The sequence below is a fragment of the Penicillium canescens genome (assembly GCF_028828765.1).
Source record: "Penicillium canescens strain IBT 15451 chromosome Unknown utg000006l_segment0_segment0, whole genome shotgun sequence".
NCBI classification, from domain to species: Eukaryota; Fungi; Ascomycota; class Eurotiomycetes; order Eurotiales; family Aspergillaceae; genus Penicillium; species Penicillium canescens.
The window spans coordinates 3,558,027-3,572,230 of NW_026703968.1; the positions used below are offsets into that span (position 1 = coordinate 3,558,027).

The 14,204-nt window shown below is 49.0% G+C and overlaps 8 protein-coding genes across 8 annotated transcripts; 3 read left to right on the forward strand and 5 right to left on the reverse strand.

The window, feature by feature from the left end:
• Positions 1–377: 377 nt before the first annotated feature.
• Positions 378–1,091, forward strand: N7446_010174 (uncharacterized protein; the record flags this gene model as incomplete). Its single annotated transcript, XM_058518918.1, has 1 exon — positions 378–1,091. One exon carries the CDS (start codon positions 378–380, stop codon positions 1,089–1,091), a length of 714 nt encoding a protein of 237 aa, XP_058369706.1.
• Positions 1,092–1,554: 463 nt separating this feature from the next.
• N7446_010175 (uncharacterized protein) lies at positions 1,555–2,338 on the reverse strand (the record flags this gene model as incomplete). Its single annotated transcript, XM_058518919.1, has 3 exons — positions 1,555–1,662; positions 1,746–1,901; positions 1,952–2,338. 3 exons carry the CDS (start codon positions 2,336–2,338, stop codon positions 1,555–1,557), a joined length of 651 nt encoding a protein of 216 aa, XP_058369707.1.
• A 115-nt stretch (positions 2,339–2,453) lies between these two features.
• Positions 2,454–2,951, reverse strand: N7446_010176 (uncharacterized protein; the record flags this gene model as incomplete). The annotated part of the gene is made up of 1 exon (XM_058518920.1): positions 2,454–2,951. The coding sequence occupies one exon, from the start codon at positions 2,949–2,951 to the stop codon at positions 2,454–2,456; it is 498 nt and encodes a 165-aa protein (XP_058369708.1).
• Positions 2,952–4,316: 1,365 nt separating this feature from the next.
• Positions 4,317–5,268, reverse strand: N7446_010177 (oxidoreductase, short-chain dehydrogenase/reductase family; the record flags this gene model as incomplete). Its single annotated transcript, XM_058518921.1, has 4 exons — positions 4,317–4,528; positions 4,585–4,736; positions 4,797–4,997; positions 5,051–5,268. 4 exons carry the CDS (start codon positions 5,266–5,268, stop codon positions 4,317–4,319), a joined length of 783 nt encoding a protein of 260 aa, XP_058369709.1.
• Positions 5,269–6,048: 780 nt separating this feature from the next.
• On the forward strand, positions 6,049–7,071 carry N7446_010178 (uncharacterized protein; the record flags this gene model as incomplete). The annotated part of the gene is made up of 1 exon (XM_058518922.1): positions 6,049–7,071. One exon carries the CDS (start codon positions 6,049–6,051, stop codon positions 7,069–7,071), a length of 1,023 nt encoding a protein of 340 aa, XP_058369710.1.
• Positions 7,072–7,261: 190 nt separating this feature from the next.
• Positions 7,262–9,025, reverse strand: N7446_010179 (cytochrome P450; the record flags this gene model as incomplete). The annotated part of the gene is made up of 4 exons (XM_058518923.1): positions 7,262–7,434; positions 7,517–7,783; positions 7,842–8,508; positions 8,576–9,025. 4 exons carry the CDS (start codon positions 9,023–9,025, stop codon positions 7,262–7,264), a joined length of 1,557 nt encoding a protein of 518 aa, XP_058369711.1.
• Positions 9,026–9,296: 271 nt separating this feature from the next.
• N7446_010180 (putative serine peptidase, family S28) lies at positions 9,297–11,102 on the reverse strand (the record flags this gene model as incomplete). Its single annotated transcript, XM_058518924.1, has 3 exons — positions 9,297–10,545; positions 10,596–10,810; positions 10,893–11,102. 3 exons carry the CDS (start codon positions 11,100–11,102, stop codon positions 9,297–9,299), a joined length of 1,674 nt encoding a protein of 557 aa, XP_058369712.1.
• Positions 11,103–13,124: 2,022 nt separating this feature from the next.
• On the forward strand, positions 13,125–14,098 carry N7446_010181 (SDR family NAD(P)-dependent oxidoreductase; the record flags this gene model as incomplete). Its single annotated transcript, XM_058518925.1, has 4 exons — positions 13,125–13,408; positions 13,463–13,692; positions 13,752–13,853; positions 13,905–14,098. 4 exons carry the CDS (start codon positions 13,125–13,127, stop codon positions 14,096–14,098), a joined length of 810 nt encoding a protein of 269 aa, XP_058369713.1.
• Positions 14,099–14,204: the final 106 nt, after the last annotated feature.

Consider the following 14,204-nt stretch of genomic DNA (forward strand, 5'->3'; position numbering starts at 1 on the left):
AGGACCAGTGCTGTGGAGATAAAAATTGGGTTCCCACAATATACCTACTATATCCCATATTTCAACGCTTTGCAGCGGATTCGTATCCACTCTCAAAGAGCAGGGAATATTACGCAAGTAATGAGAACAGACAATAATTAGATTGACGTTGTAAAGTTTGTCCATTGATATGTACGAAATACCAAGTAATTGCTCGAAATAGGACACTAGAAATGTCATGACGCATAGTGACTTGGGCTTATATTAGTTAGGACTAGGTGTACCCCCGGTTTTGACTAGGTACAAGCCTATCGGTCGCAACGTCGGGGGGATTCCAGGTCAAAGTGATGGATTTGAAAGCTACGCCGTAAGCTAGCGATGCCTCTATTCTATCAGTCATGGATCATAATGACCGGTCACAACAGCTTCCATGCAGCAGTATCATCGCCGAACAACCGGACAAATTCCCTCGGCCGAGTATCGTCGACTCACACATAGTCACTTTGTGGGATCTTACCTCCTGGTGCCATGAGATAGCACAATCGATTTTTCGAACCTTATCAAAGGCTCTCGAGCTCCCACAGGAAGTCGCGCTGGAGACCTTGCACAATCCCACCGCTTCACACGACATTATTCGCCTCTTGCGATATGAGAAAAACACGTCCCCCGATGCACTTCGCGTGCCCCAAGCTGCCCATACCGACCTGGGTTCCCTGACATTCTTGTTCACGGACAGTCCCGGATTACAGACGCGTGCGCGGGACGGCAACGAGTGGGAATACGTCATACCCAAGGAGAACTGCGCGATAGTCAATCTGGGCGATGCAATGAGCATGTGGACGGAAGGGGCTTTGCAGAGTGTTCTCCACCGGGTGGCATCCATGCCGGGACAGGGAATGAACGAGCGCTACAGCTTTGCTCTACTGATGAGACCGACTAATACGGCTCCTATGTGCTCTTTGCTACATGACGCGGTGCCGGATGGGCAGCTTCGTTGCGAAGAGTGGATCAGTGCCAAGTTCAAGGCCTTGAGGGGGAAGAATGACGGTGATTCCGTTCGTTCTATGTGTCGTGACGCGGACATCAGGGCTGGTCGACTTGCAACGGTGTAAATGGACGATTGCACTTCTTTGGGACTAGAGATATGAAGTAAGGCTCAATTCTCGGCCGAGTACCCTTTTAGAATCTTGTATGAACCAATTGTACGATAAGACGTCGTCTTCGTTCGAGGTGCTGCATCCCACATTCCCAACCAAAATCTTGTTCAGGGATCAGGATGGGATCGTAGAGATAGATAGTTTGTTTTTCTCTTTCTCTCTCTCTCTTCACTTTTCTTCTCCGTCCACACAAATTCATTCCGAAATTACATAATAATTCTGTGTTTCTTTGTTTTGTTCTCTAGAGGTTATGAGCACCTTCTAGCCCGTCGATTTCAGACCAATCAACGACCTGTTTTCTCTGATTTCCAGAGACCGTTCAAACTCATATTCGGGGACATCAGACACGAACAATGGCCGATGTTGACCTGCATAATTTGCTGCAGGCTATCAGCCAAAGCAAGCCCTCAACTGGCGTCTACTGCTCGTAGAGGACTCCGTGCTCCAATTCATGCTCCATGCTGGCGCGAACAAAGGCTGCGGATCCCAATACGCTATTGTATACGAGTGGTTGCTCGGTATAGTACTAAAATCACATGTGGTCAGTTTCCTTCATCTCAAAAGTGCGCAAGTACCACCACAAATGAGTTTTCCCGTTTTCGTTCGTACCTCGTAGTTAGCGGTGGAGTTCAAGCTGCACACACCCACAGTTCCGTTGTAGCTTAGGGTGCCGTCTTGATTCTCCACGACGAATCTGTCCACAAGTGTGCGATAGGCCCGAGTGGCGACGCTGGTATAATTTGCCCGGAAATGGGCAATGGGGTTCTCAGAGGGGGCTCTTGAGGGTTTTTGTCTTGCAGAAGGCCAAGTCGCACCCCCTTGTAGAGGGCATAGGTGAACATGGCAGACCCACTAGCTTCAATGTAGTTGCCTGTTCGTCCAGGGGAGGACATCACTTGCCACCAGCAGCCAGACGCCGGATCCACTGCTTGGACGACAGCGTTGGCGAGGTCAACGAATCGTGCACGCCATGTCGCCACCCGGGAGTCCATGAGCGGGAGCTCTAGAAGGTCAACCAATCCCATCATGAACCAGCCGAGCGCACGATCCCAGACGATGAGACTGGCGCCAGTCGTGGGGTTGGCCCAGGAGGCGGTCTTGGTTGCATCATATCCATGGAAAAGAAGGCCCGTCGTATTATCATAACAATGCTCCCACAAGAGTTCGATCTGATGGAAGAGGTCATTGTTGACCTCGGTCATGTTGGCAATATCCATATTCGCGGTATACAAGGGGTAGAATGACAACAGTGAGAACATTCCATCCAAATAGCTCCAATTTGGATAGGTATAATACCACAGTCCACCTGTCTTAGTATCAGCAAAGAACAAGAACTTGGCGAAGTCGACGGATAGGTGAAGTAAACGAAGGGACAGGGCCATGGATGGTAACAGAACGATTACCGAATATATTTCGCGGCTGCAGATCAATCGAGGCACGCAGAGCAGCAAGTGTCTTCTTGTATGTGCTGGTCCCAGTTTCGTCGTATCTAAGGTCCCGTTTTGACTTGATCAGGAAACCCATGCGGGCCGAAGGGGTGGTTGCATCAAGAACGTACAGGTACAACAGTCCTCTACCCACGGAGAGGCGGTCGAGAGGAAGCCTGGCATCTTTGGTTGCATTATCAACCACGTCAACAACACTGTCAGCGCTTGCGCTGACGTAGATTTTCCAGTTTTGCTCCATGTAACGACCCGAAGGCGACTTTATTAGTTCCATGATGGCAGTCTGGAAAATTCCAACCTGCAAAAGCGATGATGAATCGGTTTGGTTTTCGAGAATGGCCTGTCCACGCGAGATGATGCTGTCGGCCATTCGAGCCGAGTAGGGGCGTGCAGTGGTGCTGGCGGTTGCAGACACTCCATTGGGTTGATTGAAGAGCAGTACGCACAATATGAGGAGCAACGAAAATAATGGGCTTCGCAATGCCATTTTCTTGGATTCACCTCACTCTTACGCACAATGGCAGGCTTGTCAAATTGCGGTCGGACGGATAGGATGAAATTGCGGTTCAACCTCCGAGACTCCAGGGCTGACACGTGTGGAGGCCTCAGTTGGAGCTGCTGTGATGGGCCAATCATAATCAGGTTTAGTTATAGACCCGTGTCGTAGCAGATCGGGGCATGATCTTCATTCGCAATGCACTTAAGATTTATCGACCCTGGGAGAGGGGTTTTAGTCCACACGTAATGATGTATTTCTCCTCAATCTTCTATTGCTGGTAGATTTCACCCACCTCACGCGCGTGAGACTTAAGTGAGGATATAAATTGGCGTGTACGGGGTTGTGAATAACGTTTCTTGAGTATGAGAACGACGCCTTTCCGCCACAATATCGGCCCGACATTAAGCCGGAACATCAATATCCTGCGGCTGCAGTGTTCCGGGAACGACGACCTGATTAACATTATAGTATCACAAACCATAGATGTGAACCCACTGACAGTGGTCAAAAAGTCCAAGTGCAGACCTGGACTCTGGGGGATAATCAGTGTGACGTCCCTGACCCTCCTCAGCCAGCGATGCCAGTCAAGCACAACAGGCGGTTACATCGAGCAACCAAGCCTAAACCCTATTAAGAAAGCTTACTCCTAATTGTATTAGACTATCCCGAATCCTCGATAAAGTTAGAAAATAAGCGTACCGCCTAGCCCTACTAGAATAATATTCCCGCCTTTATAACGTGTTTCTAGTCTCCTGTAACGGAATCCTCAGAAGCCATGCACAGATTTCTCGCACTCACAGAGGATCGACACTATATAGGTGTCGACACGTCAGCGTTGGCTCTTCGTAACGCTAATCCCCTATGTTAAATAGTCTGCCCCGGAGAACCTAACGGTTCTCTAAGAATCAGTCTCTATATTAAAAGACATTTTCTCCTTTTACTCTCTGCAAAATTCAGAACGAAGTGTACCATTGATTATATCGACATCAGCGAGTAAAATGTGGCAGAGGCGTAGCGGTTCTGCAAATGTCATTCGTCGATTGCGGTCCCTTCTCTGCTTCCCTTGCTCTTCGGTCTGCTTCCGTCTATTCTCTTCCTGTCTCTGACGCTATTCTGCAAGCGGTATTTCTTGTAATTGATGAGGCTGTTATTGGCTATCGGGTTCTCGAAAGGAAGAAAGTGATTGGTGATGCTCATCTAGGTGCCACCGACACTTGATAGCCTTGCAGTTGTGATTCAGAAATTAGACCTCATCATCTTCGCCAATTCATCAAAAGCAGATCGTCTCTTGTCAAGAATATCATTGAACACCTCCGCGGATCCCACAGAACCAACAACGATCTGATCCTTCCCAGCCAACAGTCCTTCATGTGTCACATGGATGAACTGACCTAAAGGCATACCCATGCCCCGCCCTTTCTCCTCTCCCATGTAGTCATGAAGCTCGGCTGATTATCTAATTAGTTTGACCCTTGGAACAGATTACGACAAGAAATAGACTTACTCTGCACTAAAGGCGGTGAGATTTCAATGACCTTCACATTCGTCTTGGACAGCTGCTCCCGCAAGCAAAGCACGAAAACATTTAGCGCTGCCTTGGATGCGCAATAGGCAGGCATGGGTACAGCAGGCACAATGGCAAGGTTGGAGCCCGTACTGTTCCGCATTAGCCATCGCTTCTACACCGATGCCTCATGCTCGGCAACGATTACTTACAAAATCAAACTGGTCGGAGTATTTTTGCTGGTCAAGAAGGGCAAGATGGCATGCGTAAGAGCCACGAAGCTGTTGAAGTTGAGACTAACTTCATTTTGGAATTGATCGAGGTCGAATTTGGTGGGATCGCTCATGTCATAAATATGCTGAACACCCGCATTAAAAAAGACACAGTCAATGTCCGGGAAAGTCTTGGTAACACTTTTTTCGGATCAGCACCAAGGTTTTCAGTTCAAGGCTTGATGAATCTATACCTCTCGACAAAGCCGGGAATTGCTTTGATGTCTGCAAGATCAAATGCCACGCTGCTGGCCTTGTCCTCGCCGTGCATGCGGACGAATTTATCTAGGCGTTCCTGTCGACGACCGACAGCGGTGACTTTAAGACCACTCTCAGCAAGTCGGTCGGCCATAGCGCGACCAATACCTGAAGTCGCTCCGATGAGGAGAACATGCTTGTATGGAAAAGTCATGGTTGCGAAACACGTATATATTGTATAACTATACAGCCTTAAGAACAGCGCTCCTGACAATTTATATGTATCGCAAAGCCGGACTTTAGCACCGAACTCGCTAATTCCGAGATGTTCAACATGAAGCCAGACGAGGTGGCTTCCAGATCGGGAAAGGTCAACTTTAAATATTGTCCAATTAAGTGTGAGAATACCCACAGTCTAGCCCCACTAGTGTCGAAATGATTACCTAGTAAGGCTTAGCGGATTTCAGACCCAAAGTATCCATACTCCAGACGTCACTTATTTCCGATATTTCTTCCATACCACAATGGTGTTTCGCGGGCGACCATCCAAGGCCTGCTTTCGATGTCGTTCTCGGAGGTTGAGAGTAAGACCACTGACCCCTCTAAGTAGTCAAAAGCTAACCCCGAACAGTGCGATCTCCGACCCGGTTCATGCGGGGCGTGCTTGCGAGCAAATGAGCCCTGTTCCGGATATCGCAATGTGCCCGAACTTCGCATCCAGGACGAGACAGAATCCATACATCGCAAGTTCCTTGCGCCGTGCGTGAAAAGCTTGCAATACGCAATTGAGCTTCAAGCTAGGGATGTCTTCTTCGCACACTATGTATCACCAAGATCAAGGGGATGGGATTTTCTCATCCAGATGCCAAGGTCAATACCCTCCTATTTGACGGCCAGTCTCGATGCGGTGTGCTTGGCCTTTCTAGCTCATCGGCGTATGTCGTCGTCACTTTTAAGTCGCGCCCGCTCGGAATATTCCACCGCCCTTCGAACAATGAATAAGGCGCTTCCGTCTTCTACTGTAAACGCCAAACATTATATGCTTACCAGTTCCATGTGCCTGGATCTGTTTGAAAAACTTACCAATACTGGCCCCGGGGGAAAGGAATTTTGGTTGGGGCACATCAAGGGCTCATTTGCTCTTGTTCAGGCCTTGGGGTTGGAAAATCTCAAAGACCCTATGTCTTTACGTCTGCTGGTACGACTGGTGACCAATTGTACTATTTCGTCTGTGGCGAGTGCCACTGCTATCCCGAGTGCGCTGCTCGAAGTACGCTCACACCTTGAGAGACATGCGGATATAGGGACTGATCCAAAATGGAAACTGACTGCCTTGATGGGAGAGTATGCTTTTCTCCGAAGCAGAATTGCAAATTCTTCGGTATCATTGGATGAGTGCATTATCATGGCCTGGGGGCTTGATCTGAAGCTGATGGAATGGTCTCAGAGCATGACTAAGGAATGGCTACCTGAGATCCAGGGAGCGGCAGATGTTTTCCCTCGAAGAGAGATTTATTCAGATCGGCATGTTACACAGGCGTGGAACACAATACGGCTGGCTCGCATTTTACTCCACGAGTTCCTATTGCAACACGACAAAAGTGATCATGAACACAAAATTATCGCGGAAGATGGTCTACATGGCCTGAGTGTCGATATTATTGCAGCAATGGCTGATGACATATGCGCCACAATTCTCCAATACACAGATGCATTATCTCAAACCGGTGACTCCCGTTTGGCTGCATTGTCTCAACAGAGTACAGATTCCGGAAAGAATATGGATTCATCCCACACGTTGAATTGTTACTCTTTGCTCTTTCCACTATATGTGGTCGGGAGATCCAAATGGAAAAGTTCATATCGAAAGGCCTGGGCTATGGAGCAGCTGGAACGCATCGGTAAAAGCCAGTGTATCCCCAAAGCATTGGAGTTGACACACTTGATTGAAGAATCATCTGAAGTAGAGCCATGGCCTGTATATGCCATGCTTGGGGGCTATGGATTTGCTGCGTGATAACGGTTCCGATGCCACCACGCTAGCTGCCACCTTCCACGCTCTATTAGAAGAGCTTTTTGTACATAGTATATCCACCATCTCTGGTACCGTATATAGTTGCACAGCATACAATATTTGCTATCAGGATTAAACTAAACATTTTCATTCTGCCTATTGTTCAAAAATCATGACAAGTAAAACACCAATGTCAAATCCGATCCGACGAATACAACCGAATAGGCACGCCCAAATCATGCATCATAGTAAGATTCGACAACTTAATAGGCTCCTGCCGAGGATGAGGATCCGCATTTTCAAGTGTATCAAAGTGTTGCATGAGACGGACAACGGTATAGCTTGCTTCTGTGAGAGCATATTGTTCTAAATAACCACGTTAGCCACCGCCAGTAATCGCTCATATCCCGCATTTCCCGCGGAGAAAAGGAAGGGTCAGTTAACTTACGACCAAGACAAATACGCGGTCCGCCATTGAAAGGAAGATACTCCCAGCCATGTTTGGCATTCTCTTCCCAGCGCTCGGGTCTGAAGGATTTGGCATCTTTGCCCCAAAGGTCTGTCCGGCGGTGCATGGCAAAGACGTTGTAGGCAACCATGCCGCCTTTCTTGATATAGACTGGAGATCGTCGGTCCGGCCCACCACCAACTGGGATGGAGGTATCCTTTGTCGCGACACGGAAATTGACCGGGACGGGTGGTTGAAGGCGAAGAACTGGACATATATTAGTTACCATGGACAGTTCCAGTTGACACCTAAATCAGTTACCCACCTTCGTTGAGGACATAGCGCAAATATGGAATATCTTTCAGCTTAGTCTGAGTCATCTCTACCTTGGAGCTCTTCGCATCTCCAAAGTGCTCGATAACCTCACGACGCAGCCGGTTCCACACATTAGGATGACGCGAAAGATAGAAGAAAGTAGAGCTTAGCAAAGAAGCTGTGGTATCACGACCAGCCAGAAGAATATTCAACATGTTATCGCGCAGCATCTTCGGGTCATCGGTCTCAGCAGCCAAAGCCTCCAAGAAAATGTATCGACCATCGGTATTCTTCTTCTCTGGATTCCGCTTCGACTCCAAAGCGACATTGACATAATGATCGACGACTTCATGCACGCGACGGTTTGCTTCGCGGAATTCCTTCGGATTAATAAGCCAATATAAGCCCTGTGCGCGCGAGCGCGCTGCTAGGTAGTCCTGTGCTGTTCCGAAAGCCTCGGCGAAACCTTGTGCGCTCCCCACTGCGGACCTTTCCAAGACACCTGTCGTCTCTGACGGTGGGAGCATACATCCCACTGATTCGCCGAAAAGGAAGTGGGTTGCCGAGTCCAAGGTTAGCAAGAAGAAAAGACGCTGGATATCGAAGCTGCTCCTGTCTTTGGGGATTAAATCGATCAAGTGCGAGATATGATCGTCCAGCATGGACAGATCAGCCACCTTTTTCGCCGTTAGTGGTGGAACGTGTCTTTAGTTCCCCGACAAGGTTTCCCGGGCTTGTCCTTACCTGGTCCCTGGTAAATTGCGGGCGCAATAATCCCCGAGCATGCGACCACCCCGCCCCGTCCAGCGTGAAAATGCCATCGCCCAACAACGGGTCAAATTGCTGGTGTCGAGTGCCGAGACAGAAATCCTTGAATTGTGTCGCCAGAACAGCCTTGATATTCTCAGGCTCGATGGTTGTTGTCAATGTGCGAGTCAGAAATTGCTGACGGAAGGTGTAGGCGCCATGCACGGTGAACTGATCGGTAAGGTAATCGATCCAGCGCTTTTCGCGCACAGCTTTGCTCAGGCGCAAGAATGCGGGGATCCCGAAGAAAGCGGAGTGCCCATTTGGAGGGAGTTCACAGTTTAAGGCTTTGGATTGTTTATGGTGGTGGTATACCTGTGCGAAGTAGCGCAGGATCACAAAGCCTGCATACAATGCGCCGATCCAGGCGATGGCTGGGCTGAGCATACTGCAACAGTTGTAACAATTCTCCGAAAATAGGGATTTTGATTCAAGTATGTGAAGAATTAAATATGTGAAATCGCGGTGATCCCATTTGCATCTACAAGATATGAAGTCACCCCACGAACCACCTCGGTTAGACCACACGTGAGAATCTCGGGAATCGGCGCAGATCAGAATAAAAGAGGAAAAGTTGCAATTCGAGATACTTCGCGCTATGCTCACATGGAGAAATGGCGCCTGCCGATCGCTCTTGGCTCGCCGCTATTCGTCCGCCTTAGTGCTCCTGAGGCTTGAAGCATGGCAACCACTCTTTCAACGCCTTGTGAAAGTGGCCTCGGGACACCTTACCCGGCTCAAATGAAGTGCGAAAGTCGAAACAGTGCTCGGCATTCTCCATGATGTACCCGAACAGCGTGTCTTCCTCGGTCTCCACGTTGCATTTCGGGATGTCCGTGGTGAACGCCACATGTTGCGGAGCGAGGGCTCCTGTTGCGAGAGGTGAGAGTGTGCGCCACGGGTCGAACTGTCCACCACTCCAGTACACGTTGGACGGACGAATTGTCCACCCGCCGGTCTCTTCGTTGATCTCATTCACTCGGGGGTGTTTAGGCAGCAGGCCCTTCTTGACGGCTTCCGGGAACTGTCGGTTGCACGCGAACTGCACGTACTCGAGTGACTGGTACTTGGAAAGAAGGGTGTGAGGACCTTTGTTGATGGTCTGGAAGTATCCCCATTCGTCGCAGTATTGCCATGTCCAACTGATGGTGTCTGGGTCAACTGACGGAGCGGCCAAGATGCAGGAGAGGTCCTTGCTTGGATCCAGTTTCTTGCAGTTGGTCTCGAAGTTGAAGTTGACCAGTTCTGTGAAAACCGGCCATGAGGCATACCGCTTGGCGGCATACTCCTTACCCCGGAAGCGAGCGAATCCTCCAGGTGGCGCCGGATGTCCCGTCACCTCGTCGGTCTCCATGTGTTCGCAGAACGACGACAGACCAGCAATTCCACCACCCAAGCCGTATGACTGGAAATAGTTAAAGATGCTGGAGAGCGCTGCAGTGAAATCCCCATTGCTGTTGACTTCGGCGCCCTCACCAAAGAATAGCTTTTTGACAGCCGCCGCTGTGGTTCTGTTCTTGGACAGCTGCCCATCGATGTATTCTAATGCCGCTTTGATATCTTTAGTGCAGTTGTAGTATCCGTACGCAACGAGTCCAGCATATACCTGTTCGAAATAAATGCTCATGTCGATTTTCGCCTGAACCGGGGCGGACGATGCATAAGAGGCAAAGATACTGTCGGGGTACTGGTTGCGAGTAAAGGCAGAACGCATGCCGGCATAGGATCCTCCCACCATGACCCAAGGCTGTGCGTACGAGGTCAAGTCAATATCCTTGAGGCTATCACGAGTGAAGTTCTGCGCAAAGTATGGAATGTCCGCCAAAGCCTGGTGGTTGTTCAGGTATAGAAAGTGTTCCGGTGGCGTATCCTTGTTGACGGGGAATGGCAGTGAATCGCCATAGTATCTACGCCGTGTCAGTGCAATCTTGTGATCTTTTGACAAAAGCAGACAAACCTGTGTTCCCAGACAATACCAACACCACCGAATTCTTCAAGTATTTGATAGAAGAAAGAAGACGAATTGCCCAGATGGGTTTGGGCTGAGGTTTCCGCTGCTGCCTCCCCGACATCATACACAAAGACAGGTCCTCCTTCTTTGTAATGCTTTGTTGAAGCCCAGTACCGATTCTGGTAGAATCCCACGGAGTGATTGCCATGATCGATGGGAAGCTGTGGCATGTTAGTACTGATTTGGACATCGCAACAAACGCAACACTACTGAACGTCCTCAGCCTGGGCAATTACAACATACCGAAGCATATTCCGCCTGGATTGTCTCCTCAAGGGAAGCGCTAGCAACAGCGTGCACAGAGGTGCGCTGGCCGAGCAAAATATCCGGGTGAATACCCAGCTCAGCTGAAAGTTTTATATCCCGCGTGAACGGAGTCATGCTATGACCCAATCCCATTCCCGCAGCTGTACCAGACAGCGCAGCCAGGGCCACCAAGGGACCCCGCACCATACTGAAGAAATGCATAATCGACAGTGTCAAGGCTAGCTCGAAAACGAAGCCAGCGACACGAGTTGAAAAGGAGTGGTACTGATCGACATGACTGGGATACTAGAGAGTATGTATATATACATCCGGAAATGAAGCTATATGGAGGGAAATGGCACATTGGCCCGAGAACAATGTGATGAGAACAATATGGTTGCGTTCACAGATAGGCACCAGCTATGCATGTGGATTCGGGCATTGGATAACGGCGCAGAAGTGGACACCATACAGCGAGACCCCCGAGACACATTCATCGCGTTCGGCCAATAATTGTTCTGGGGTGACCCTGAGGAATAGTATGTGTTGTAGGTTCTAGATTGATTGTTTGACACGGATGTAACCTCTCCCCTGGCAGAAAAAGGAGTATTGGTTGTTTGCCCATGTACCCCTCGCCTAGTCTGCACTATCTAAACTCGTTCTAGACACCTACATGCACATTTATCTCTGGTCCAACTTGCATTGCATTAGTGTACCGCTCGGGGGTTATGGGTGGGTCAGTTATGGCGTCGATCATGCACTAGTTCGGAAGGACTGCGATCGGCTATGCAGACAGATTCAGCGATATCATCACACACTTTGGAGATCTCGCGCGGATATGCGATGCTGTCATTGGTGTTTCTTCACTTCACGAACACATTTCTCCGCTTTAGGGACACCTAAAAAGGGAACCACGCGAGCCGGGTCGATCCCGCCCGAAACCAGGGCCGTATTTTGCCATGCGGGTTTGGATGGGGGTCACAATGGTAGGCCATTCACGCATTCACCGGACTCCGGACAATGTGCGGGGATTAATATTGTGGTCCGTTTCCCCTGACTAATTATGTCTAATTAGCCTTCTGCTAGCTCACTGTAGACCCTGACTCTTGGATTGTTGGCGAATAATAACATTCCTGGTATTTCGCCACGATTTGCGATCAGAGTGGTGGGCTGGAAGCGGTGTTCCCAGATCGCGGAATGTGCGAAGTCGATCGTGGAATGTCCGTCGGGCACCCGGCAGAGCAGTCGCGGAAAAGCAATTTGCGCTCACAAGACAAGCTGTTAAAACACGACTGAAAATTGAATCAGTTTTACGCTCCAGGAAAGCCTCGTGGTCTCGAGAAATGAGAAACACTGTTCTATACTGTTCTTTCATCTTTCGAGGAATTTAACAGGCCATGTCTATCCCACGTTTCCCTCAATTTGTGCCCAAGTCTTACCTAGAGTGGCACAAGGACTCAAACCTCCCTTCAATACAAAATCAATCAACGAGCTTTGCTCTTTGGAGCACTTATCGCGGCCAAGCACGCCCGGCTACATAGATCTTCGGGGACTCTACCATGGGACGGCTGATCAAAACCATTGGATCAAAATGACTGCCAGTCATACGCTAACCGTAAATGGGAAATAGTGGGGTGGGACTCAACCGAAATTAGTAGAAAGACCCACAACAACAGGACGGCGCATTGTTGGTCGAGCATTCTTAAGTTCTAGTACACCTATATATCCCCAAATGGCTGGGCTTCTTCTTGAGTCGCTCACGGAACCTCAGTCGCGGCTAGATTGCAAGAGGCCGGTTCGAATCCGGCTCATCCACAATATCTTTTTTTTTTTTGGCACTTTGTATTTTCCCCAAGATCGATGGTCCAAACAGGAAATCTTAACGAGCTCTTGGATTCGGCTCTCTTGCCTTTTACGTCAAACCCCTCATCCACTCTGTCTACACTGACTGTTCGAGCAGAAGTAGAAAATGGACCGATTTCATATTATTCTCTTCAGACCAAGTAGTGACGATCGGTGGGATATTCTGGAGACATTATACCCACATATATCCCACGGTGATACCTCATGGACTGGAGCACACGTGTCGGCTCAGTTTCCAACATGGATTGCCAGCGTATAAAGGACATGCGGGCGCCGTCTGACAGACATGATACATTTTCATCCTGGATCTCACGGATTCATATCTTCAAACATCAGTCCTTGGTCAGATAAAACATCGAGAGAACCATGTCTAGCTCGGCTCGTTTGCAGGACAAGGTAGCCATCGTCACCGGCGCCTCATCCGGTCTAGGACGAGCGATTGCCATCCGGTACTCGCAGGAAGGGGCCAAGGTGGTCTGCGCCGATTTGACACCAACTGCCCGATCACAGGAAGAATCTGACATCACGACACATGATCTTATTGTGAAAAAAGGAGGAAAAGCAACTTTTGTGCAGACGGATGTCGGGGATGCAGCACAGATGGAGAATCTGATTCAAGTATCTGTAAGGGAATACGGACGACTTGATATGTATGTGTGCTACTCACCAAAGTATTGAGTATCTCGTCTAATGATCGTCAACAGTCTGGTCAACAACGCCGGCATCAGTATCGAGGCACGCAAACCAGCTGTCTTGCACCTCACCGATGAAGAGACCTGGGATACGACGATGCGAGTTAACACCAAGTCTGTATTTCTGGGTTGTAAATATGCTCTTACACAAATGCTAGCGCAAGAGCCTCATTCGTCGGGGGATCGTGGCTGGATTGTTAATATTTCTTCAATTATGGCCATGATTGGAGGTCCGGAAAACCGTGAGCATTTCCTCAGTATTGCTATGTTGTGTACCGAATATCACTAACAGTCCTGGTAGCCTCTTATTGCGCATCGAAGGGCGCAGTTAGCAATTTAACAAGACAGATGGCTTTGGATTATGCGCCTGATAACATCCATATCAATGCACTTTGTCCTGGCTGTGAGTTATCATGGCTACAGTTACCTTTGGCTCATATTGACATATATGCAGATACACAAACTGCTATCTTCAAGGAGACCACTACTAATTTGACTCCATGGGAAGATCTCAGACGTCGGCATCCTCTCAAAGGGCCGGGCATGCCGGAGGATATTGCTAGGATGGCTGTTGTATTGGCAAGTGATGATGCCAACTGGGTGACTGGCATCTGTCTCCCAGTAGATGGTGGGTACACTGCTCGTTGAAGACGTTAAATACGAAATGTAAACAGCGGGTCTGCATCCAAGGGGTAATATATATGTCCAGCTTTCTGCGTAAATATCACAACGAAAACGCAGATTGAGAATATTT